At 43.9% G+C, this 26,512-nt stretch overlaps 1 protein-coding gene across 2 annotated transcripts in view; it reads right to left on the bottom strand.

The window, feature by feature from the left end:
• Window positions 1-21,800, bottom strand: part of LOC101483178 (adhesion G protein-coupled receptor B1) — a 22,892-nt gene extending 1,092 nt beyond the window's left edge. The window contains exons 1-32 of one of the 2 annotated variants that reach the window (XM_004549017.4): window positions 21,290-21,800; window positions 17,088-17,983; window positions 16,168-16,317; window positions 15,974-16,072; window positions 15,674-15,835; window positions 15,100-15,264; window positions 13,802-13,966; window positions 13,500-13,664; window positions 13,291-13,392; window positions 13,067-13,173; window positions 12,769-12,963; window positions 12,611-12,679; window positions 11,543-11,651; window positions 10,873-11,016; window positions 10,687-10,756; window positions 10,381-10,483; window positions 9,909-9,952; window positions 7,964-8,090; window positions 4,572-4,675; window positions 4,335-4,437; window positions 4,073-4,223; window positions 3,880-3,949; window positions 3,695-3,761; window positions 3,501-3,586; window positions 3,177-3,348; window positions 2,947-3,042; window positions 2,794-2,833; window positions 2,005-2,621; window positions 1,869-1,904; window positions 1,660-1,764; window positions 1,365-1,415; window positions 1-1,129 (exon numbers count right to left, since the gene is read on the bottom strand). The exon at window positions 1-1,129 is cut by the window's left edge and continues 1,092 nt beyond it. In XM_004549017.4, the coding sequence (XP_004549074.3) occupies window positions 932-1,129; window positions 1,365-1,415; window positions 1,660-1,764; window positions 1,869-1,904; window positions 2,005-2,621; window positions 2,794-2,833; window positions 2,947-3,042; window positions 3,177-3,348; window positions 3,501-3,586; window positions 3,695-3,761; window positions 3,880-3,949; window positions 4,073-4,223; window positions 4,335-4,437; window positions 4,572-4,675; window positions 7,964-8,090; window positions 9,909-9,952; window positions 10,381-10,483; window positions 10,687-10,756; window positions 10,873-11,016; window positions 11,543-11,651; window positions 12,611-12,679; window positions 12,769-12,963; window positions 13,067-13,173; window positions 13,291-13,392; window positions 13,500-13,664; window positions 13,802-13,966; window positions 15,100-15,264; window positions 15,674-15,835; window positions 15,974-16,072; window positions 16,168-16,317; window positions 17,088-17,790 (4,575 nt within the window). In that variant the 5' untranslated portion in view covers window positions 17,791-17,983; window positions 21,290-21,800 and the 3' untranslated portion in view covers window positions 1-931. The remainder of the gene's footprint in view (window positions 1,130-1,364; window positions 1,416-1,659; window positions 1,765-1,868; window positions 1,905-2,004; window positions 2,622-2,793; window positions 2,834-2,946; window positions 3,043-3,176; window positions 3,349-3,500; window positions 3,587-3,694; window positions 3,762-3,879; window positions 3,950-4,072; window positions 4,224-4,334; window positions 4,438-4,571; window positions 4,676-7,963; window positions 8,091-9,908; window positions 9,953-10,380; window positions 10,484-10,686; window positions 10,757-10,872; window positions 11,017-11,542; window positions 11,652-12,610; window positions 12,680-12,768; window positions 12,964-13,066; window positions 13,174-13,290; window positions 13,393-13,499; window positions 13,665-13,801; window positions 13,967-15,099; window positions 15,265-15,673; window positions 15,836-15,973; window positions 16,073-16,167; window positions 16,318-17,087; window positions 17,984-21,289) is intronic. The other variant, XM_004549018.4, reaches the window with a different exon arrangement.
• Between the last annotated feature and the right edge of the window lie 4,712 nt (window positions 21,801-26,512).

Raw genomic sequence — 26,512 nt, 5'->3', positions numbered from 1 at the left:
CACAGTACAGCAATAAATCTTGTGCCTGACACTTCATGAGGAAGGAATAAAAATCAAAATATGCTATTAACTCAATAATGAGAGAAACAATGCTAATCATAACACCAGCAATAATAATTGGAATTATAATAGCCATGGTGATAACAAGAGTGAGAAACTCTATCAGCGTGATTAAGCTCTCCAATAGAGGAGTGTGTTTTGTTCTCAGCACAGAGTCATTTTCAGCTCTGGAGTTGCAGTTCCAGATGTAAAGCAGTACAAACAAACACACAAGCTGAATAAATAAAAGAAAAAGATTAATAAAAACAATAAAGTAACCCACTTCACAAAAGCAAAATGTATGCGCCCATCAGAGTATTGGAGCATGAAACTGGTCCCATATGCTCTTTTTGCCTTGTCCTGTTTTTTGGAAGGTTTTTTTTTGGCTGGAAGAAAATCAGCCAGGAGTTCCGGCTGTTACTCCCAAGAAGCAGGGAGAACGCGCCGTTTCAAAATGATTCACTTTTTCTCCAAAGTTGAGAAGGAAAAAGAAGCACAGACATGTCAACCACAGCTCTGAAACCCAGGCTGTGGCGCTCAAGAAACTCCCAGTGAAGCATTAATGGAACCACAGACAGTCCTGGTCCGTGGACTCCACTGATCACTCCACTACCCCTATGACCTTTACAGCACTCTAATAAGAGATGCTGATAAGTCCACTCTGAAGCTACAATTAACATCTCCTTCACCATCACTTCCACTCCACCATCCCTCCTTCTCTTCCTTCTTTCCTGCTCTGGCTGAGGGTTTGAAGACATTGATTCTGGGACCTACTTTCTCACTTCCTCTCTTTCTTGGCTTCCCCTACACTATCCATGCAGGATCCCATTCCCAAACCAAAAAAGGTGATCGAGGTGAAATTAGGCGGCTTCGCTAGCCCCCTTCCTCCCCCTCAGACCTCTGTCTGCAGGTCAATGATGTCCTGCCCCACCAGAGGGATGGTGGTGCTTGTTTTCTCCCACTCCACAGAGTGCAGCTCCAGAGGCGAGGCAGCTAAGGGCTCCAGGTCTTTGCGCACCCATGCAGGGGGTGATGCCGGTATTCCCCGGACTCCCTCCCATGGCCTCTCCAGAGGACCTTGCTGCTTGTCCTGTAGGAGGACAAAAGAGAGGTCACTTTAGTGTTGCTGTCACTCGTTAGCTCCGGGCAATTCCTGATCTAATTGAAATGAAATGGGCTTCATCAGAGGTGATTTTCTGATAATGAAAGTCATTTTTGTCATTTGGCGAAAATGACTCCTCTTTGAGGCATGTGGACACTATGATAGTGTGTCTTGACTATAGGTTGTAAATTTTGAGAGTGTGAGGTTGTATATAAACACTCACGCTGTGGTTCGTTTTGTCACTTCCTCCTGAAGACACACTCCATCTCACAGACTGTAAGAAGGAAGGAAGAAAATACATCCTTATTCAAATGACCTCAAGGCACTTACAACCATAGCACAATACACTATGTTGTACATTGTTTTAATTCCACAAAGGTCATTTTCACACCATGTAAATTTTTTTTTTTTTTTAGCAATAACATTGCCTCTGCATTTCCTATTTATCTGTGTTTTTCAATTCCTGAAACATAATGTGCATGGAGATGAGCTACAACAATGACATCATGATTTCTTACCTTGCTGTCAGAAGCAGGAGACTCTCTGTCTTTCTCAGCATGGTGCAGCTTCCTATTAAGGTCCTGGAACATGTTCTGGTGGCGTTTCTTGGTATGCATTATTTTCTAGAGTACATGTAAAAAAATGAAATTAGTATATTGTTGCATTGCATTTATTATACGAGTCATTTTCCTAACGTTTTCAGAGACAATATCCAAATGATATTTACCTCAAAGTCCAACTCAGCATAACGAGATTTCTGTCTCTGTGAGAAAACGAGCGAGAGGAAGAAGGTCAGTTTGGTTTTAGAAACTTATTAGAAAACTGCAAAAGGAGACTAAAGCAACTATTCCATCTTCTCTTACCTCTAAGGAGCTCATGGAAAGGGTGGAGATGGTCTCACTCTTGGACATCATTGAGTTCATGGACTCGAAGGTGTTCTCCAGGCTGCTGTGGGTGATGTGAGACTCACTGGACATGTTGTGGATGTTCTGGATGGGGGAGTCTCTCTCTGAATATGACACGCTGACTTGATCAGGGGGGATCGACTTCATTCCAAAGGCAGCCTGAGGCTCCGCAAAGGGCCCGCCGAGGTGCATGAGTCTGGCTTGCGGCAGCTGCTCCACGCTGATGTTGTACTTTGTTGTGTCATCTTTGGGCTTAGCCCTCAGGGTGGAGGTAGTGTTGGGCATGAGGACGTAACCGCTGCCATCAGAGACACCACCCTCTGCCTGAGCGAGATCGGCGTCCAGCTGCTTGAAGAGCTCTCCCTCGCAGACATACACAGGTTTTCCGCAGGATGGGTCGACTCCTCCTGCCAGGCGGCTTTTCTCTCTCTTCAGGGTAAGGGTGTGGCTGGAGTACTCAGGAACTGCCTGCATGTGACCTTTACTGGGGTTGGATGGCAGGGTGTGGTAGCTTGAGCCCATGGGAAGGGGCATCTGAGGAGGAGGCATCTTCTCTTCGGAGGAGCTCTTCATTCCTTTTAAGCAGAATTGCAAGAGCGAGAGTTAAAAATAATGGACGTCTAAGGAATTTGGTCCAATAAAAATGGTCTCTTTTTTTTGCAAGTGCAAGGCTCACTTATATTGAAATGCAAATGGAAAAATGGTTAAGGGTAAGAAAGGAAAAAGCTGATGTAAAAAGGGGCTCACCTTGTCTGCTTGAATCTCCATCCTTTTCACTATCAGACGGCTGATAAAAGAACAAAAACATTCTATCAGTGTTTAATGTATGCATATATTCATTTAAGGGTAAATTCAAGAGGCACTCAAGACATTAAAAAGGCAATAAGCCAAGAAATTTACCATATGCTGGGTGTGGCCATTGTGCAGGGAACTGCCAGAGTCTCCATTTCCATCATCCTTGCGGTCGACTACTCTGCACTTTACAGCCTCTTGAACCTAATGCATGGAAGGGGGGAAAATATTGAGAACATTGTCTATGTTCTATGTTAGGTAACCTGATCAAAAAACAACCAAATCAAACCAATTCCCTTTTATCTTTTTTACCTTGTCTTATTGATTTGTTTTCTTACCTCTCTGCGCAGAATGCAGTGCACCATGACAATGATGAACCCCTCCAGTGAGTCGAAGACGGCAAAGAGGATCTGAAAGAGGGCTGAGCGGCGGTCTGTGATGGCCAAGACGGCAGACATCCAGGTGAGGGCCAAGAGAGGCAGAACCACGCAGGAGCTCCACAGTGATGCCCTGCAGCAGGAGAGAACAGCAGATTAGTAACAACTTCAGTTGTTTGATTGTGCGGCGTGATATCAAAGCACATCATCAATGAACCTGTAATGGCACTGATAAGGACGATAAGCACAATACTCGAGTGTGTTGAGAAGATCAATAAGACCTACCCGGCTCTCTCTTTCAGTTTCACGTCGGTGATGCCGTCCTTGGATACCAGCTTGTTGAAGACCAGAATACCAATGAACATATTCACCTGTGTGCAGGAAAAAAATACATGGATGAAACAGTGTGATCATGGGTGATGCATTTACAAACAGCTATGTATTGTGATGGATTGGGATGTCAAAGTCAGAATACAAACCAGAACGACAGCTGCAGCAGGGCCTACAAATGCGTAGAGGAGTCCACCCTCAAGAGAGAGCCAGCAGCTAGAAATGAAAAGGAAGAATGTTAATTCTTTAGCTAAGACAAGAGTTTTCTCTCCCCTCAAAAGAAATTCTAGAGTAAAGAGAAGTGACAAAAACAGAAGGCTTAGAGTAGACTTACTAGTTGACAGTGCCGTATCCCTTAGCTTTTGTAAAACCCACAGACACAGCCACCACCAGTGCAGGAAGGCCTGCAAGACAGAAAAGGGGGAGAAAAGTTAGATCATCAAAGATAAAAAGCTATGGAGAAAACAAATGATGCAACACAGATTTAAAAAAAAAAAAGAGAGCGACACGAGCGTGAAGACGCTTACCCCAGCCTAAGCACAAGAAGCGCTTGCGGATGATGCGGTTGCGCAGACGACCAGTGACAGCCATATAGGACTGCCAAGCTTCGGTCAGCACCCAGCAGAAAGAAGAGAGGAAGAAGAAATGCAGAAATGCAGCGATGAGAGTGCACACCACCTGTGGGAGCCCGGAAGGAAGGGAGAGATAGAAAGATGAGAAATCTGTGTCAATCCCCTAAGCAGTAAATTTGAAAAAGAGAGGGTAGGATTGCTTAGAAAAGTGCCTTACCTTGTTGCGAGCCTGAGTTTGTCCAACAAGAATGAGGGCATTGGAGCATATAATGGAAAGGCAGAAGTTGATAAGGATAACGGAGCGCTCTGAGCGGATGTACCTAGAGTTTGGGAAAGGTGGAAGGAAAAAAGAGTGAGTTTGGCAATGCGCGGGCAGAAGGAAGGGAAAAACACAGAACACGGCATAAAATATTAGAGGCTAGCATGGCTGATCGTTGCTCGGAGGGATACTTACTTCCACACGGAGACGTAGATGATGATGAGGAGCAGCAGGGTGAGAGAGGAGACCCCACAGCCAACGATGAGAGTCACGGACGGGAGCAGTGCCTTGTCCATGTTCTACAGAGAGGAGACAAGACCACGCATGCCTCTTAGAGCTGATTATGAACACACATGCACATTTATGCAGAGAAGAAACCAGCAATAAAAGCCACACACACAGACATACACACTCAGGATACTAAGCTTCTGGGTATGCGCTATCTGGAATAGCAGACAGCTCCCCACAGGCAAACAGTTGAATGGCACAATCAGGCCACGGCTGAGGCAAGGTGACATGTCAGAAAGATGGAGCAGCAAGCTAGACAAATGGTCAGGGTCACTGCATTTCTCCACTGAGCATTTGAGTCAGCAAATGAGGTGAAAATAATACACAGATATCTCTCTCCATTAGGCAAGAACGGGGTTGCTCAAATCCCAGGGCAGTTCAGGTAGGGTTGCCGTAATCAGTCATTAGTCTGAGCTGCTACAGCGACAGTCTAATCACTGACAGACATCCTGCGCTCGTCTTTTCTCTCCCCTGTTAGCTGTGCCTCCGAATTTTGGTTCATAATTGTGCCAACCAGCAGCTCCTCATCCATCCCTGGAGGGGTGAACAGGTGGACCATTATCACCTGTGCATTAATCTGCCACCACCTGCCCTTCTGATCTCTGACAGCAGCTTGGTGCCTGCCACTGCCAGCGGCGGTGACCATCCCATGTTTCAAACAGCCCTGTCACCGAACCTCTGGTGGGGGAAACAGAGGAGGGATTGTTTTTTGTCTTTCGTCCCTGCTGCTCAATCACCTAGAGGGCCAATAGGTCACCGCTGTGCACACAAATCTCATCTCCTTGAGACTTCAAAACACCCTTGCTGCTTGGCTAACGCACCTGCAAAGCCCCCACAAGATAATTGTGCAGTTTCACACAATTTGTGTGCCCGGAATCTCTGTCTAACACCTACCCTCGTGGCTTTAATAAGGGTTTAAGTTAATCTAACACCTCTGATCAAGTTGTCATCACCACAGAGCGTGTGATTACTGGTAAAAAAAATCTGTCTTTGACAAATGCTGTGATTGTATTTTTAATAATGTGTTGACAGGGAAAAGACGGATAACAGCTGCAAAGGGAGAGTGAGAAAACTGTCCTGAAATGAAATGAATCTGCAGGTATCAAATTAGCCCTGATAGAGGAGAGGGAGATAGAGTCTGCTTTGGCCTTCATTTGATTTATGATGGTGATAAATTCTTGTATTGCAGGGCACATGAGAAGCACAGCTTCTAATACGTTTACCACTGTGCCCCCAAATTTAAATGGTACAATACAGAGCCTTGAGGGATTGTTCCTCTTCATCTCAGTATTTGCTCCACATAGGGTTTTCCCCCCCCTGATATTAAAGCACTACCATGAAGTCCAGCCTGTGGCAGCCAAAGACTAATTTAGTGTGGCAAATTTGTTTCAAAATCTATCCAGCTACATCAGAAGGGGCCCAAAACAGATGGCAGATAGAAGTGCATTGTATTTTTTCCCCAGACTTTACTAAATCAGGCAAAGAGAACAAAAGGGTTAATACAGTTTGTCCTGACCCCTTTCTTTCTTATTCTCTATATCTGGGTTGAATCTTTACCATGGGCCACTGACTAGAATTTAGAAAGCCAGCTTGACCTACATATGAGGCATGTCTTCTGCCTGCCCTTCACCAAATCGCATCAGCTACTTGTGAAGAAATCTAAATGTGGAACATCTTAGCTCGTGCACATTTTTAAGGTGTTCCTTACTAGCACTAAGTAGTGGTCGAGGGAATCGGCTGTTCAAGCTGTGGGCTGTTCCCACAGGACCATGGTGTTTCAAACACCTGCCTCAGAACTCGTGAAACGATACCATCGAATGAGAGCTAACATACTGCAGTGTCTGGCTGTTTTTCCGCTACTCTCTATTTCAGCCTTGTGCATTTCGCTTGTGTTGTTTATACAGTTTGCAGGAAGATGTTATTGAAAATGTCCACAGCACACATCAAAGGATGGATTGGGGGGGGGGGGGGGGGGGGGGTGCATCAGTGCATGACCAGACGTCTGTCTCTCATTGGTCGCCTCTCTGGCATTTCAGACTTGGTGTTGTGGCCATAGAAGAAGGAGGAGGAGGAGGGGAATGGATGTAATCGAGAATTCAGAGATATTGGCAGACGAAATGATTGGCGCAGCTGCATTTTTAGTGGTGCGGGGGAATGAGGGGAGGGCCGTGTGTGTGTGTGCGTTTTTGTGTGTGTAGCCTGTAACAAATATTGGAGGGACTATTTAGACTGGCAACAACAAAGCAAATCAAATCTAGGATGTAAACAACAGGTTGGGGAGGAAAAAATGACAATCCTCAGTGGGGATTGAGCAGCAGAAAAACACTGCATACCAAATTCACTGGTTGTTTGTCTTACTCCTGCCTGCACACTTAAGGAAATAAGAAAAATTTGCGTATTTAAACTATACATTTCCTCAGACTAATGGACATCTGTTGATTGTTTATCAGATCGGAGATGGACAGACCATTTCCTCTGTCCTGAGGGGTATAGCAGAGAGGAGGAGGAGGAGGGGATGTGACTGTGTGTTCCCCCCTTCAGCATCTCAGTTATCAAAAATCACACAGGCCGAGTTTGCGCTGCAGAAGCCGTTACCAAGGCAACTGGAGAGGAAGATGCTCTAGAGGCAACACAGTCTAAAGGGGGAAAATTACACATTGTCTTTGCGCATGAAATAAAGCGATGCACAAGGGCACATTTTGGTAATCAGCGCATCGGGCATGCAAGCTGCACTAACTCCGTATAGTTTGGACAAACGTGCATTATTCATAACCATAATCGGACAATAAATGCAGTCCGACGGGCAGAAAATTATTTTATGGTGTTGAATTAATCATTCGCAGGCGATCTTTCTTCTAATACAAGTAGCTAGGCATTAACGTATTTCATACTACAGATAAAACATATATCTTTTCTATTTTTTTAATATAATTTATGTAGCTGCAGCAAACAAATCATCATCAAATTAACAAGCACGAGCAAAATAAAAATGTGCACGCCCGAAACGCAACAGTGCAAGGTTTTGAATTCAAAATCTAAACGCAATCCGCGCACATCAACATGTTGCTCGGTTATCCCCCGCTAAATATACATAACCCAGAAAAAGCTGCATTTCTCCGATCAGCGGCACCTGTACGGAGACAAAGGAGCGCTGGCAGGCAGCGCTACAGCAAAGCGCTCGAAAAACAAGCACTGTACGTTCACACTGCACCGCATTCACGCGCACACTGCACTAAACACTTAACATGTACATCGGAGGGAATAAAGAAGCTTATTTTATGATCAGATGGATAACTTACCGAGTCGAAGTTGACGTGCGATAAAATGGCGAAGGTGGAGAGGCTGTCACACACGCATTTGGTTCTGAATGAATGAACGGGCACCGCTCTGCAGCTCCGAGCAGACCAAGACCCAAGCAGAGAGGAACTGCACAGAGAAGGAGAGGGAAGGCAACAACGGGTTAGGAGAGGAGAGATCAGAGAAATCTCTCGTGTGAATGTCTCTTGATGGATTACTATTATGGTTTTTGTTATATAAGTGGTGGGAAAATATGTATATATAAAACATATCTATGCATTCAAATACCGTTTATGTGAATAAATAATTTTTTCTATAACATACTACGACTGAACTGTTTTATTTTAGAACTTATTTGCAGGTTATTTTCTTTTTGATGGGTCCATCTGTGACATAATTAGTGATAAAAGACCTTCATAAAAGTCTTAATCTCCAACAGTTCTTGCTACATACTATCTTTCTTCAGCAGACATGAGATAAAAGGCAAACAGATGTCCAACTTATGGAGGATAAGAAGACAAAGGACAAGATGTTCCCTCTTTAGAAATAGAAGGACAGGAATATGGAGGCGATGTGAATTGTGATCCTTTCTCAATTTTGAGGAAACCTACACCTCAGCACCACATGTCAGATGCCAGAGAGCACAGGGGACTTTAAGGCAATGTCCAGCACCCTCAGGCTCTGACTGGGTGGTAAACAGAGAAGGGTATTATAGCCAGCAGGTCCAGTCTGGTATAGATTGCCATGGGAGGACAGCTGCAGGGTAAAACTATTATGACTGTCTACATCTAAGTAGGCTGGGCTGCACTTTTTAATGTGCACTCTGTTTGAGCTGTGATAGGCTAAAGGTTGCATGTTGAATTGTGATGAAAGGCAGGTCTTAAAAAGCATGTGTGACCCCATTAATGTCACAGAAAAAGACCATGTCCTGCGATGAGAGCACTCTCAGACATATGCAGCTCTGTAAGCAAACAGCGACCCCCCCCCCAACTCTGCCATCATCCCGAGCTCCATCTTCTGCCATTTCCACCGTCTCTATCCTGCCATTAATCACATCCGCTGTCAAAAAAGAATCTAATTTGACTACAGGCACATGCCTTCTCTCTGAAAGTATACGAGTTAATTACATTTTCTCAGACTCTGGTTATTATGTGAGGAGCAGGTGTATTTTCTTATCAGTCTTTCTGAAGTATACAAGTCTATCTATATGCAAATTGTCCACCTGTGTATTGCTCAAGAGTGGCATAGTGGGTCTGGAGGCTGACTGATCCAGGGCAAGTCATTCAAATGGATGTAAGCATCTTTAAAAAACTAAACTTCCAAATGCCACAGACATTAACCTCAGCGGTGGCGGATGAGCATAACTGAGAGGAAGGAGAGGGACAGTGTCCATCGTCTTTACGCTGACACTCTGCAGTTGACCTAAAGGTGCAGCAGTGAGCTCACTGTGATGCTAATAATGAGGTTAGAGGTGCCGCCTTTGTATTTCTCCCTCTTCGGGATGTGGTTAGTTTAAAGTGACGAAGGAGACTGTTAGATCAAAGTGAAGTGTCACTCAGTTGCAACCAGTGTGGCTCATTAGGGCTGTCATTTCTCGCATCTGTGTGCTTTGCAGTAAGTGTGTAAGACAGCTGATTGAGTCCTAAAGCTTCAGGCATGGGGCTCAAAAAAATGAACATGTTGTGGCATTCCTCTGTGTTGCTGTCAAAGTGATTGACATGAAAAATGGATGAGAAATTATTGCTCTCTCTGCGGTGAGAGTAAGATTAACAGTGGGTAGTGCCCGTGGAGTGGAGGGGGCTGAATAGCTATTGTAGGGACGTCAGCTCTACGTGAGGAGATAAACAGCAGCTAGCACCAGATCAGGTGACGAGACCATGCAGGACTTCATGTGAGTGATGGTTAGACGCACATATAAGAAGAAAAACAACTTTAGTCACCACTTACGTTTCGCTTTCGTCCCATGAGAGGCACGTCTCGTTTATGGTGCCCTGCAAGAAGAGGCAGATGGAGAAGAAAGTGTGAGGAATCGCTACAGAAAAGGGAAACGCGTGGGTTGGGACACCTTACTATAAATGTGTGAGATGCAACAGCTTGCTGCCAGCCACCTGCCCACATTTCTTACACTCTCTTGTAAAAGCATGCATGAAACTAAAAACAGCTCCTTATCAGCACAAGAGGCTAATCATTACGCATGATTTGTCATCATCATCATTCACCATCATCATCAGCAGCCGACCACTTGGCTGTGCTGTGATCTTCCATGAATTTCAACTGACACAAGTAAAGTAAAAGTCACAGTGTCACTGAAAATGTCAGTAAAATGTCAGGCCTTGTGCGCTGTAGTGAGCAAACAGCCAGAGGGGGGTGATATTTATTCGTGAGGCTCCATTAGTTTGGAGAACCATTAGGGACTCACATTATGAAGGTGGGGGAATTCGATCTCAACGGGGGATGACAGCAGAGTTGGGTTGGGCTTGACGATTACCGTCACCACCTTAGAATTGAGGAGGGTAGTGTTGCTGTGGAGAAAGAGGACATTTCAATGAGACATTACAGCAGAACGAACGCGGGTATGGTCTGATGTAAGGCTTAGCAGTAAAAATGACTTATAAATGCAAGAAAATACAGGAGGATAAAGTCAAAGGGGCGCCATCTAGTGGCTACAAAATGTATTTCATGGAAGGCCAGTTTCATACACATAAAAGCAGAGAGATTGTATTACCTATGGAAGGACAGAATGGATGCAAGGTTTCTGTAGAGGACCATGCCAGTCACAATCGCATCGCTGCCATCTAGAAAAAAACAAGCAAAAAAAATAAATCATGTTCACAAGGCTGCATGTTGGCTGATCTCCCCCATAAAATAAATTATGTAAAAATGATATCGATACACGTTTGTTAATTCTCACCTGACTGCTCAACGGACAGAGCATCACGGGACACTGTGACCTTCTCCTCAGAGGTCCTGACCCAGTCAGACGTGTCTCTCCAGCCCTTCAAAGTGAAGGTGAAGTTGGAGCTTGTAGCCGGAGAGCGCTTGTGAATGCTCAGCACTGAGAGGAACAGAAATTTAGACATTATGGCTTTTTGTTAGTAAACAGCACTCAGAGGTCATCTATTTCAACTCTGTTTATTTTATACTGCAACAGCTGAAAAACTGTCTGAATGAACTGATGCAAACTGCGCCAAGGACACTGCAGTTTCGTGTGTAGTGCTAGCTGACCATAGTAGTCACTTCCCACTAAATTCTGTGAGAATGTCACCTTCACTGAGCCAAAACAGCCATGCAAATTGCAGAAAGTGATTCAGCGTGTGACGTTTGTATTTCACGCTGTAGTGCTAATTGAAAGTTTGATAAGTTTGTGCAAAAGGCACCACACGCATGTTATGCTAAAAATACTGCCGCAGCATTTTGGAGGTGGCATAGCTGATGAAGATGACAGCCTGCTGCCGTTTGTATGTTCAGATACACAGCGGCGAGATTAAGATTGATGGACTCTCCGGGTGGAGAAAGGACAAATCACTCTGAGCAGACATGAGAGGGACAGAGAGAGGCTGGCAGAGGAAATTGGGGCTCACCTAAATTCTCAGTGGTTTCATAAATTTCCTGAAAGCCACTCATTTGCATCCCAATCATGCTCACAAACTCTTCAACGAGGCGGAGGAATTCCTTAATAGTGGCACCCATCTGGTTAAGAAAAAGACAAAAGAGAGAAGGATAGGAGTCAATAACAGGTGAATTCAGTTGATTGAGTTTGATTGTATAAAAAGCGTGCAAATGGATTTAATTGTGTAGAAAGGCAAAGTCGCAGTTCCTTAATTACATGTTCATATCTAGTTTTCCTGTCCCTCTGACTGTTAGGGTTGTGATTATTCTTTCAGAGTGCTCTGCAGTGGACTGAAAAAGGAGGAGAAAAAATGTTTCTTGCTGCTATGCAACCTCGGAACTTCCTTAAGGCCATAAATGGGCAGGCTGTTGATTCATACTGAGGTTTTTTCGTCCACTCTCTCCTGCTCAGTGGAAGGGAGGGCTGCCCGACTTGCGTGTTTCTGACGCACAACTGCAGCGATGTGGGCGCAAGGTGTGTGCTTGCATGAGATGTACAGCTTGTGTCTCCCTACAACAGCCATCAGTATGTAGGATGGGATGGAGGCTCACAGATTGCCGAGTGGGAGTAGTGATTTTCCCTGATTCAGTTTCTCTCTCTCCCTTGCTGTCACCTTGACGTGCTTTTCTCTGTGTCGCAATGGCCTTAGTAATCCACCCTCCTGTTTTCCAGTTTGTACACAAACACGTGTTTGCAAGATGCGGTGGGAGTTTTCTTCTTTTTGAACTTTTCTATCTAAAAAGTCTTGTCTCTGTTTGGGAACTCAATTAGTAGGAGTTGTTTCATCACTCGCTTTAGCAGGAACACTGACAGAGCATCATGGAAGTGGGAGGGGGGAATATGTTCTTCCCGGTCTGTTGTAAGAACAACTTAAGAACATATTTAAACAAATTGAGAAATTCTAGATGTTAGAGCCATAATTCTAATTATTTTCTTGTACATAATCCCATCTGGAGAATGTCATGAAAATAGACTCTTTTTCTCCAGCTTGCTCGCATCTACTGTGAATCACTTGTGTATGAACCCCCTTATCACCTACCAGCTGTGCTTCATCCCATTTGTCACGATGTTCCTCCTTCAGTAAGTTGCTGATGGTTTGGACGTAGTTCTGCAGATCATTAAATAGAGGCAGAGGTGTAAGAAGGTGCCAACACCGGTGCTTTTTGAATTCCTTGCTAACAAATCTTAAGGCCTCACCTCTATATCGGAGTTGCTCAGTCTCAGCCTAGTTTCTTTGTAGAGTTCGGTGGTGTTCTTCAAGATCTCCATGATGGCCAAGATGTCGCCGCTGTAACTTGCCCCTTTATCAGAGGAGGTTCTCAGGCGTGAGATCACCTCAGCGACCCCATCCACGCTTCGCCCCATCTGTGCTTTGGCGTTGTAGTCCCTCGACTACAACAGAGAGTCAAGAGGTTAGTCTGAGCCTTTGCGCTCCCAAAAAACAGATGAGGCATTTAGGATTTTAATTAACTGGGGCATGTTTTTCAGGGCTTACCAGCATCTGAATGTTTTCATAGTTCTTGGAGACACACTTGATGTAAGTTGGGTTCTCCCAGGAGGCAAGGCCAATAGCATCAAGAGTGCAGCGGCGCAGAATCAGACCTGTTGTAAAGAGAAAGCAAAATCTTGTTTTTGGCATAGTGGGGGGTTATATAGTTTAAGCACCTAAGGGGCGGAAATAAAAACTACAAATCACATCAAACATCAGTGTTACTCTACCTGAGGCATTAGAAGGGCAGCCAGTGGCAGCCAGGTCTCCAGCGGGGGTTTGCTTCCACACGACATCTCCAGTGATTTGCTCGGGGCAGATCTCATGGGGTTCTGACAGGTAAATGAATCAAGTGAGATAAGATAGGAAATCTATTTTCTTTGTATTTGGGCTGCGCTGTACTGAGACTATGTTTATTTATTGTATCAAGACCACTAACCAGGGCATCTCTTGTCATTGCAGCGCTTATGCTCTCTAGAATCACCAGGGCAAGGTTCTCCTCCAAAGAAAGGCCCTTCACAGACCCTCTGCCTCTGCTGGTTGCCTCCACCACAAGTCTTGCTGCAGCTGCCCCATGAGCTCCATTCATGCCAGCGTCCATCAACTACACACAAAATATTTTACAGCATTAACTCTGTACTGTGAAATGCCTGATTCATTTCTTTTTTTTCTTTAAGTGAATTAGATATATAGATATAAACATATATAAATATATATATGTGTATATATACATATATTTACCAGGGCACTCTTTCAGGAAGCAGTCGGCTGTCTCTTTAAAGCTGCCGTGGCACTCTGAACCCCCGTAAGATGGCCCGTTGCACTCCCTGGTTCTCTGCATGGTGCCATTGGAGCAGGTGGTAGAGCATGGAGTCCAGGCAGACCACTCATTCCAGAATCCGTCCACTAGAGGGAGGCAGAAGAGCACGTTCGCCGGAAAGTTATAACTTTGTGAAGACGTGACAGGCCCTCAGGCCAGAGGCATCATAGCACAGTCACCAGTACATTAACATTTCACATGAACTACTTTTTTGAGTTTAAACGAAACAGAAAGTTGGAGCTCAGTAATCTGCCCTTCAAGCATGACTGCATGTACCTTTCACCCTCTAAGATCCACTCTCCTTAAATAGAACACACGCAATTACACTGACCACGGAAGCCATCTTTCTTGTAATGTATTTTTAAATAAATTACTCAGAAATGCAACTAAGATTGAAGATTGACTGACAACAGAAACCAATTTTCACATCCTATTTTTATATTTAAGAGCATAATAACCCTGAAAAAAAAAAGAAGAAAGAATCAAAATTGTTATTAAATGCTGTCCTGAAATGATAAAATAGATGTAATATTCCTCGTGGTCTTTAGAAAATTTGGTCAAAATAAAGAATTAAATTACAGCAAATAGGCAGCTAAGGATGACTTAATTTCCTAAACATTTCAGTTTCAAATTGAATTTATAATCCTCTCAGTAAATGACTTTGCCAACTCTCTGTTTCAAACACTAGCAGTGATTTAGCTGTAGACGACAGAGACATCTGCTGATAGTAAAATGCAACTGCAATAAGATTTTATTCTGATTTAAAAAATAGAAGGAAAAACACACTACCAGCTGTGAACAAAGTAGGGAAAAACTAACAAACTGCTGCTGTGACTTCAAAATGAGTTAAATCTTTTCAGTACATGTGTAGGTGGCTGAATGACCGTGAGCATATTATGAGTCACTGGCAGTTGTTATAAAGCTACTGACTAATGCCCACAGAGGATTTTATTCTGATGCGTCAGATGTAATATCAACCTGCCACTGCAGTCGCTGTTTGTGATGGTGGTGATGCCAATAAGTGGCTTAATTAGCTCCCGTCTATGAATCACTTCGCCAAGGGGGGTTAAATAGCATATCCAGGGTCAGTTGTCATAGATTTTTAAGGACAGTAGTAAAAGAACATGAGTCCAGTAGAACTTATTTGATGAGGATTACGTATGTCTTTTTTATACTTACACTTAAATAAGCACTTACAGTCTAAAGGTTCATGACTCACCTGGGCAAACAGCAATGTTGCAGAACTTGGTTTGCTTTGAGGGGCCACGGCAAGGCTCTCCGCCATTCTGGGGCTGCTTGCATGTGCGGGTACGATCACGATAGCCGCGGCCACAAGTGGATGAGCACAGGCTCCAGGGGGTCCACTCATCCCAAGCACCATCCACTGCACAAAGGTAACACAAGGGGGTATTTTGATGAAGGATATTATAGAACACAGGATGAAAATGTAAGCTTTAATGTCCTGGAACATTTTATAAACTCTCCACTAGGTGGGGCAGTCAGCTAGGTGGAAGATAGTGAAGTTTCCTTGATGATGACAGTCAGCCCTTTTTTTCAGGCTCTAAATCTCAGTTTGTGAGAGCTCAGAGATGTTTTTATAACTTGTCTGCATCTCGTCATCTACTTTACTTTTGTGATTGATGTTGCATAAAGGAACCTAATTAAGAGATAATGGCTTCTACTTGTATTATACACTTCAAAGACGTCAGGTGTCTCTCCAATTTTCTACAGCTCTCTCTGTTTTTTTTCTTTTCTCCTTCTGCAACATTAAAGAGGATCAACCAGGGACTCACCAGGGCAGACAACTGTGTTATTACATGGCCGGTTCTCGCGCAGGGGTCCGGTGCACTGGGTGGTGAATGAGGAAGTAGCACAGACACGGCTTCGGCCCTGCCAGCCCTCCCCGCAGGTAACTGAGCATGCACTCCAGGGGGTCCACTCATCTGTAGTAGCATCTATGAACATGATATAATAGAGGGTCATCACAGCCCCTTAACACTCAGAAATGTTAGGATGATAATTAGATGCCCTGAGTAACACCTTTGGCTTGGATCACAGTGTGCAAAAGTGTTAACAAGTGCTTGCTATCTCACCTGTTTGAGTGGCAACAACTCCATGGTTAGAATCATCAGCATTGTCCCTTCTCAACCCAATTATGGCCCGCAGACCCTGGCTCTTGTTGCGCTCCTTGCCTGAAAGAGTTTGAAAATTACGCCATTACACTACTTAATCTGCATCATCTGCACCATCGTTCTCAGTTGCATGACTAAATTAGAGCTGGGCTTACCAATGCATGCCTGAGAGTTGCAAGCCCGCCCTTCCTCCACTGTTCCCTCGCACGCGGTATCATCAGGCTGGCAGGCTCGGCTGCGCACCTGGACTCCGCCACCGCATTCCTGACTGCATACGGACCAGCGGCCCCAACCAGACCAGCCCTCTGCAGGAAGAGATAAGAGGGAGCGAGATATTGAGCAAAAGTTGGAAACTTAAACTGTTGTAATGTAGCTGATTTTCAATCACATTTCCAATAAAAGAACAGGAAGTGAGTAATATATGTTTTATGTAAAGACAATGAGCAAGGACGATTCTTTATAAGCAATACAAGTTCAATTTGAAATGATGAATGTTTGCTTTTAACCACATGGTGTGAACCACAGCAGAGCAGTGTGTGTGTGTTAGCCTGACTGGTGCGTTGCTATGACAACCTCAAGTGCGGCACTTCGATTTCTGGTGCCAGCTGGCTGCGAGTTCTTTGTGTTCTTCTCTGCCCCGGGCTAACAGACAAACATGCCCTCTATCTCCCCCTAAGACTAAGCCTCCTTGTCAAGCATCTAGATAAAATGAAGAGCTGACTGTGTGTGCAGTTCAGGAGGTCCTGCCACTTAGGTGTGAACATGCACTGGCGAATTTCTCTAACACCTTTGATTTACCCCTCATTACTCTGCGATGGTTAAGTACACAACCTCTGCCTATGGCCCCGCTCTGCAGACGAGGATCATTACCTTAGCTCCTCTTCAGACACACACGCTAACAGACGAGTTGTAGAAAGCATGCAGAGCTGTGGGGTCTTGCACAACATTATCTAACCACCCCAACAACAGTCTGACCTATTTGATTATTGCTAAGCAAATAATAAGCAAGCCAGAACATACTTGGGGAAAAAAGGGGGATTGAGCACAAATCAAAACACTCAAGTTACAAACTTACTGATAATCTCAGCATCACGTCCATTGTCTTTGGGAATGGGAAGGCATTTCTCAACATAGACACCGCCTCTGTAGCAGCTTCCTGGCTTCCTCTTTGGGACCTCCCAGCACTGGCAGGGGGTGTTCATGATGCCACAGGGGTAATCATGGGTGCTACTGGACAGGCACTTCTCCAGCCACTGGCACAGCATCTGGCAGGCAGGCATACTTGGGTTCCTCTTCCCCACGACCAGAAACTCAGCCTTGAACTCACTGACATCATTCTCACCGTTCACAATCTGCAGGCCGTTTTGTGGAGCAACCTTGCGCATCTGCAGGAACTGCTTGCTTGACTCCAGATAGGTGACAGTGGTTGTACCATCGCACAGCCTAACAACCTCATCGAAGCTCTCCATGCCCAGGTAGGTACGGGAGGTCTCAATGAAGGAGTCGAACTGGAAGGTCCGGATCTGGCGGGGCACGCAGGACTCGGTGGGCTTGGTGATTTTCATGTAGACGGTGTAACGGCGAGGATCAGGATTCTGCAGGGTCCAGGAGCATGGTGTGGAGTGCAGGGTGGTCGTGGAAGTGAAAACACCAAAGAAGCGGCTCTGTTCCAGGGTAGCACAGGTGGGAGAGGCAGGTCCAGAAGGAGTGCAGGAGGTCAAACCGAAGAAGAGCAGGACGAGGGCCACACAGGGGCCGGTAAGAGCTGACCACGCCATTGGGTCGGCTTAGATAGAGGATATTGTTGATATAGCTGTGATTTCTGGTTTAACCAGGTCGTTTCTTTGACTTCTTTGTTGCAAGTTACTGCACTCAGATCTCTTACTTATCTTCACAACCCCTCTCAAGAATTGTTGGATGCTTAAGTTTTAGCAATTCAGACAATGTGCCATGTCTGTATCAAAGAGGAAGCTGCAGAAAAACAGAGAAATGAAGAAGAGGAAAAAAATTGTCAGTATGCACTAACATCTAACTAATCAAAACAAAACACCACATATTAGTATGCATGAGAGGCGCTTTCTTCAAATACAATGCATTTCTTCCACTTCCATGATATGCATTTTAATTGGCCCTATTGTCAGACTAATATTTATGCATCAGGAATCTGCCTTTGATCTGTATCACAGCGTTTCGGGGTATGTTCAGTGATCTAAAATGCCCTGTTCTTTGGGACATAATTACTCAGGCAGTGCAATTACAGTCCTTCACAGCAAGCTGGTATCTCCAAGCTTTTGCTCTTTCCTCCCACACACTGAACTGTACTGCGAATCGTGTGCGTCAGTCTGACGTTCATACAAGCATTGCCACTGGCAACCACAGACGCCTATTAGTTCCATCATTTGTGCAATGCGCCCCTGCTATTGAATGCTAAACAAGTGAAATGGTTAGTCTGTGTGTGACTTCATATCCTGCTATGGCATTTCTAAAATTGCTTTTGCATTACATACCATTGCAGTGAGTGAAATGATCTATGCAGCTATGGTGACTAATGCTTGTCTTCTGTGCATAATTAGGGAAAAAGCATGCATTTTAGGCGAGGTGCATGCACATATCATACCTGTGAATCACTGAAACCCACTCTAGTGAACCATTTAATTCTGCTCTGCTGAAAAGCTATATGCATGCACATTAGACATCTGCTGCATTCTTTACTTTTCTTTATTTTGTCTTACTAATCCTGCAGGCATACTTTGTACAGAACTTGCTTTATCTTGTAGAGACTCCAACCTTTGCCACTATATGACTAATCCTGCCTGGAGAAGCAGTGCACAGTCACTACAAAGTCTGTGTAGTCGACTGGACTCACAGAAGAAATGGCCAAGATGCTCCCTGAGCTCAGACGGGAGGACAAAACACTGTTGCTCAGCAACACCTTTTAGGGTTATTCTTTTTCATGTTCAGCTATACTTGACTGATTGTTGTCAGTGCAGCTCACTGAAGCTATCATCCACTGCGACATTTAATACATAAGCTGTGATCAGGAATTGTAAGATATGTGTATGCAGGATACTAAACATGTTATTTCAGTAAAAGCCTGTATTGGCTACATGTTGCCATAGGGTTAATCATAAAGGTGGGGCAGCGACACAGCCACACAATTGATGCCTATAGTGGCAGTCACTTTGAGAGGCACCTGCACTTTTCAGGCAGAGAACTCATAATTACTTTCCTCACATCTCGTTTCACCTCTCTCCATCCATCCCTGCCTCTCGCTAACCCTCCCTCTCCTCTTTTTGAGCAGCGCAGCAAAGACCTCTGCTTTGTGTAGGTGGGTGTCTCCCACCCGCCTCCCAACAACCGGAAGCTCCATGAATGGGCATCGGATGAGACACAGAGTGAAAAGAAAGGTCCAGCTGTCTTTGAAAAAGTCTGTGTTGCTCTCTTTCAACACCCCCCCCCCCTCCCTGCTCACCCTCCCCATCCACCCCACACCCAGTCTTTCTGCCCCTTTCGTCTTGCTTTTTCCATTTGCTGTCGTCAACAAAATTTTTGCATAGCGGGCAGCCTAAAAAGCAGGCAGATTGTCGTTATGGAGACGGGGTTATTTTTTGCAGATCAGTGTGAAACACATAAAAAGTGCAAAATAACAATCCGCAGCATGCTGTCTGCTTTTGCTGGCATACACAGTTCCTCTATGGCACATACAGCAAGCTTTGCATTACTCGTGTCAGGTGCAAAGAAACAATTATACTTATTAATGCAAAAAGCAAAAAAGCATCCATTTGATGAAATGTTACATTTGCACAGGCTGTTAAGAAACACCTGCAGATGTTTAAGACATCTGCATGAGTCTTGGCCAGGTCTCTCTTGTAAAAGAGAGTTTTGATCTTAATGAGACTTTTACCTGAATAAATAAAGAACTATATTACTGTGTAAATCAGAAAGTTATGATAATTTCCATGGGTTGTAGTAAGCACTGAGTTCTGATTTGGTTAAGATGTGATAAAGAGGATAGTGTTGAAATTAGTCAGAATACTATCTCCCAGAAGAGATATTTAATATTAAAATCCATTAAGACAAACCAATTACTTTTAATCTGATGTAACACTTTGAAAGCAGATACATTTAGTTATCTAGATTTGTATCAACTGAAATGTGAAACTTAAGCTTTTCTGTCTGAATGCTGTTTGAGATGGAATCTGTCTCCTTCTTCACTGGTAGATTTGTGTGTATGTATGTTTGAGTGCAGTAGAGGAAGGATAACAAACAGATAATCAGTATTTCTCGACCTCTGTCTTTTCTTTGCAAGCTGCTCTCTTTTGCTGAACCGAACTCAAGAAAAGCAATTTCTGAAGCCATTACTGATTGTGCTTCATCCACAAATTGCTCGCTTTTTTGTTTGCTGCACCCATTGCAAGTAGTTGCACACGTGTGCAGGAAACTAGACCACTGGAGATGGCTTTGCTACAGTAAAAATATCAAACAGCGAAACTCAACCGATTGCTCACATGGACTCTAGGCACCTGGAGGCACAGTTTGCAGAGTGCATGTGTGTTAAATAAACTCAGTCTGTAGGCTTTTTTCAGGGATGCAGACATTTCTTTTTGCTGTGCAAAGTCTCTGTCTTAGTTATCGTTGAAATCCTGCTACATGGAGTAGTCAGACGATGTAAGCTGTTGAGGGCATCACTTAAAAAGCATCTGCAATAGTTAAATGTTCTGCTTTATACAGTTCAAAAGATTCTAACATCTTTCACAGCCACACCCAAATCTTCCATGTAGTCTAAAAGATACAGCTATACCAGAAACTTCTGTCAAACAACCTGTTGCCAAAATCAGAGCGGCATGACATGGTACTATCGCTACCCTTCCAGGATTGTTGAGCTAGAACTTTCTAACAGTTCAGAGCAGCTGTGCGGATCAGCTGTAGGGGCTGTTAAAGGAACAAACATGGGTTACACACAAGAGCTGAATAACTACAAAGAACAACAACAGAACGATTCGGCAGAAACGCTTTGCACGAACAGAGCAGATCAGATCACTGACAGGCGAGAGTTTCAGCACCACAGACAGCGACTTACAAGTGACAACAAACTCCGCTGCCGGAGGACAACACTCATACACAATCACTTTGTAACTTTCAGTGTTCAGTGTCTTAACAGCATGTTAAGTTATGAAACACAGAAAAAACAAGCCCGCACTCACATAAGGCACGTTTAAGAGATGAAGCAACGAAAGAACGAAAAAAAAACAACCCCCACTTGTGCTCTTTTCTTACCTTGAAAACGTTTTCTTTGAAGTCTGGTCAGTGGCTCTCTAACCGATCGCCCAGGTATCTGGAATCTGGACACGGATAGCAGCTGCTGAGGATATCTCAAAGTCTGACCCGACTCAAAGTCTTGAGATCTGCGCTCTGGCCAAAACTTTCGCAGTGTTTGACGCCGCGAAAAGGATGCGCCAGGTCCAGCCCGACCCAGGAGGGTCGATCCCAAGTTTCAGTGCAGTCCAATCTCACAAGCAAAGAAATATAAAGCGACTCTAACCAAACTCCAAAGAGTTTACTACCAACTTTGTTTAGTTGCTATATCCAGAGAAACTGGTGTATAGCGGAGTGACAAATTGGTTGTATCGGAGCTCCAGCAGACAGTCCGCAGAACCAAACGCCGTGGTCTCGCTTGTCTTTTCGCTCTAAGCTCCAGGATAAATGTTGGTACTTCTACTCCCGGCTTCGGAGTCTTCTTGCTTGTGGTCTTTGCACTGCAAGTGGGTCCAGTCTGAGTGTAGCTTGTGGCCTGCTCTTGGTTGTATATATCCAACCCCGCCCCCCCTGCTTCAAGTTGGAGTTTGTGCGTGGATGGAGTACTGAAGTGAATGAGACAGCACCAAGACGGGGGGAGTGTGCGGGGGAGACGTGTTTGTGTGCGTGCGCGCGTGCGTGCCAAAGTGTGAGAGTGACTATGTCAGCGCACGGAGGAGGGAGGGAGCCTGAAGAGAGGGGAGGGATTTGTGCAGGGAGACAGAGACAAACGATTATGAACACCAAACTACGCAGATATCAACGCAGAGCCAAAGATACCGGAAAGAGGATCAACGAAATAGGTGTGCAGCCACGGGGACGACATAAAGAGATGAATTGTCCTCACATAAACACGAACGCAACACAAGACTTTGTGTGCGCGAACGCTGGACATTGAAAGATACGTTTTTGAAAAACGTGGCTTTACAATAATAAATATTATATTAATTATATTATGACATTTAATATCATATAGCGAACATGATTATGTTTTTTAATGTCAGACACATTTGATTTGTGGCGGAAACTCATCGAGGGACGATCCCCTACTTTAGATAAGGGAAAAGTAAAAGTTGTTAAACGGTCATGTGGGGGTATTTTGCAAGCTCACACGTGCATCGAACATGATGTATGCAAACGGCGGTATCTCCTCGACCAATTAAAAGTCGAGGTGTGGTGCAGACGGTGTGGTAATGCAGGAGGAAATACGGGCGCGCACATTCTTTCCGTCTGTCTGTCTCGCTAAAACACACACACACACACACACACACACACACACACACACACACACACACACACACACACACACACAGGACTAGGCGCCCCCCCCCCCCCTCGCATCCCTCCCTCTCTCTCTCACTCTCGCTCTCTCTGGGGATGTGGGTGGATCTGGGTAGTTCTCGAAGTGTGAAAGGGATAACCTAATGTGGGTGTCTGCCTGTTGGTGTAATGTTGGCTTGATTCCTCTCCTAGCAGAACTACATGACAGAAAAAAAGAGATCGGAATAAATAAATGACTGCCCAAACAGCATGATTCAGGAAGTGTAAAGCAGAGGAGCTACAACAACTGATCATCAGTCATTGTCCTTTTTTGTATTTTTTAAATTCTGTCCCGCAGTTTCATCGCGGTTAGTGGGAGGGAGGAGTCATGCTGAGTTGTGTTGTGATGGCATGGGAATCTTCTTTAAGTGCGGAGTCACCACAGACTTACAAAGTAGTACATTTAAAGGGGTGTGTGTGTGGCGCATATTCAAGTCAGGAAGGGACCAACTTGACCCCGTAGTTTTGTGGTTAAGGTGACCTTCAGAGCTGAATGTGTTTTTTTGTATGAGTAATCTGGAAATATGGTCTGTTTTGCACATTTTCAGAATGCAATTAAAAAGCCAGACATGGCACCTCTATCAAGATGCAACTACATACTGGATTTCGAATGAGACTAAAAATGACTAGAGTGATCATAAACAGTGTAAAAAAAACGAACCCCCCCCAGACAACACGTTTTTTTAAAATAACCTTTATAACTCTTCGCATAACTGGGACAAAGTTGGATTTTGTCACTGTTTGAATCACTTAAGCTTTATTTTTCCGTTTTTTTAATTTTTTGTGGAGAAAATTTTAAATTTTAAATAATCATTTGCAGATTATTCACCACTCACTAATACCTAACATTCTCTGTTTTCAGCTTTTATTATGAATAATTTTAATAACTGTTCCATGTAAGTAAACTAAATGTATGGATTTTAGAGCACCGGAAATAAAATAAAATTGAAGGCGTCTAACAACAATAAATAAAACCCGAGCTGACTTTAATTGGCTCGTAAACTACTTTTGCTCTTTGTGTAGTGTCACACATTTAATTGTAAGGGCTTTGAAACTCTACATTTGAAGGCAGCGTCTTTTCTTTTCACGGAAACTGTCTGAACTGTCTCTTTTGCGTGTGTAGGACGTCTTGCCAAATCCCTTCAGCGACTTACACTTAATGACATTTCACAGAGTTACGAGAACAGCTGTAGCAAAATTGTATTTGTTTTTTGGACTGAAGTCAGCACACAGGCTTGTGACGCTGGCGTTATGAGTAGGAACAACAGCGTTTGTATTTCTTTACACATGGGTGACACAAACTGTCACTGCAAAACAACATCCTGTGCATCATATTACGAGCCATGTTCGACATTTATAAAGCCACTTGTTACACAACACAAGTCGGGCTCCCTTTTACTGTACATTATCCATTATCATCATATCATACTGTCTACAGTAATGGCAGTTCTTTGAGTTCACTGTAACCCTGCCATTAACCTGCATTTAGTCATAAAGCTACATGTTGTCTGCTCTCCTGTTGCTGTGGATGCTGTATCCCATAGCAAGCATCCTCTATGCATACATTGTCCCATAACTTTTCACCCCTTCAGTAATACATTTATGTCACGTTTATTCGGATAGATTATACTTTCTTTTCTTCTGCTGTCTGAGCAGAGTGCTTTTGAGTGGAAATACCAAATATACGTCCAGCTGTGTGATCAAATGAGCCATTAGACGTCCCAGCATGTGAGAAGCTGGGGACAAGTTTGACCCATTGTTCAACAACTACCCTCCCTCATTAAGCTCGCCTACTGGGGATGGCAGACTTAAAGGGCCAGGAGAGTTTGTGAATTTTGATGATGAGTGGATGCTGGTTGTGACTAAAAAGGTAAACAGTGGTAGGAATTCTGATTGGAAGACTCCAGACAGTCTGGGCAAATAAATGTAGAGCATGTTTGTTCACTGTCTACTGCTTACCAGACCTTTCCTCACCTCCAGCTACTAAAGTAGAGCTGCTCAGAGGCCATAACAGCAACTGTGCAAATGAGTGCATGCCTGCAGCGAATGTGAGAGTAATTAACAAGCATGCACCATGGCTAATAAACAGCGATCTAGCTCAAAACAACTCAAAACCCAAACCGCTCCATTTAGTTATTTGAACCTGTGAATGCTTTCTGCTTTGCCGGTGCTCATTTGCGAGGGAGGCGTGGGCTGCTGCAGGCACAGTTATATAAACAAATGCCCATATATGCCATTGTAACAGAGAAAAAAAAAGTTTTGAGGAAACACCAGTGCACCTTTCTACCTTTCGCCTCCGCATTCTGTTCCACATGAGCCAGGACAGCCCTCTTACTACACAAGTATTTCGGAGGCGAGAGGACCGCATGGGCCCAGAAAAAGCATCACGCCCAAACGGAGGCAAATCCCCACATGCAGGTGACTCACAGGATGTAGTTTTCTCAAGGAACCAGGTGATTTAAAAAAAAATTGGTGGTTTGATTGTACTTTAAGACCTAAAACAGGTACATTTACAACTCTTTCAAAGATCACAGCAGTGTCAGAAAGGTATTTATTTCTACCCAATTTCAGCCATTTCAGCTTTGCACCTGTGTTGACTAAGCCCAGCTTTAGTTACACCAAAATGACTGAGGTCATTTCTCATGCTCAGCTCCTGGTTTGCCTTCATGGACCAGCAGCTATGAAGGTGTCTGGACTCTAGATGGTGCTGTCTTTAGATGAAGCTGCAGCATGTTGTGCTGGCCTCCTGTTCATGTCGAAACCAGGAGAACACAGAGCTGGGCTTCTGCATTGGCAACGCTCAAATTATATAAACAAATACTAAAAAATTTGTAAATATGGAAATAAAGGAAAGATTTTGAAAACCGGTTACTACTTGAGATTCATGTACATTACATGCACTGCAAAAATTTGGATGAAACTGGAGAGACAGACATTAAAGAGGCTTTTTGTCCCTGTTACTCTTTGGCAGCTGAAGTCTCAGTGCTTACATTGATCGTTCAGTCTGAAATGTGCTCAGCTGCAGTCTGCTTGAAAGAAGAACATCTCATGCATCTTACAGGTACTTGCATAACAAGACAGCTGTGCCTGTGTGCAGAAGCTTTTTGCCACGTACAATTAGCGTATTTGCTGAGACTCTAACTAAATAAGATGCTGCACAAATGATCTGCTTCATGCTGCACACTTGCTGTAGCTTTAATACTCCTGACAGCTTGAAAGAAAGGCAATGAACAACACAAAACAGGAGATACAAATGTTTTTATTTACTTTTCCTTTTTCACAGTGGAGAGCAAAAGTAGGACACAGACACAGTAGAGGGTGAAAAAAGGATACGGTGGATTGGTCCTCGTCCAAAACCAATTACCATGACCTGGGCTTGCAAATCACCCCTCACAAAGCAGACAGCACACCACTCTGTTAAAGAGGTCTACATCCTGTGGACGCTACAACACAGATGAACTACTGCAGTTCATCTTTTCTCAACTCACCTGATTCACCTGGAAAAGTTGTGGAAAGAGTGCATTTACAGAACAGAACAAAACACAACAAAAAGCCCACAATGCTTAGTGCCTGAGAGTAAACAGTTCAGCAAATGCTGTAGTTCCTATTGTAAAAGAAAAAGAAAATAAAACACAACTATAGCACAAACAAATCCAAAACTATATGTACAGATGTAGCTGGTAATCTGCTATATGATACAGATAAATAACTCACAGAACACTATCCTAACCAGGGTGTTTAATCTTAATCTGGAGGTTTCATAAATAAATATTTTCATATTTTCATCCGGTAAAATAAAGTGGATCCCATTAATCTGGCACATGTGTAAACTAACTTTTAAATTGATTTTGTGTATGTTTTGGCCTTTATTCTGATCAGAATGGT

The sequence above is a fragment of the Maylandia zebra genome, linkage group LG22 (assembly GCF_041146795.1).
Source record: "Maylandia zebra isolate NMK-2024a linkage group LG22, Mzebra_GT3a, whole genome shotgun sequence".
Taxonomy (NCBI): Eukaryota; Metazoa; Chordata; class Actinopteri; order Cichliformes; family Cichlidae; genus Maylandia; species Maylandia zebra.
Note: the sequence above shows the minus strand (reverse complement) of the source record. Positions and strands in the feature narration are given on the sequence as shown.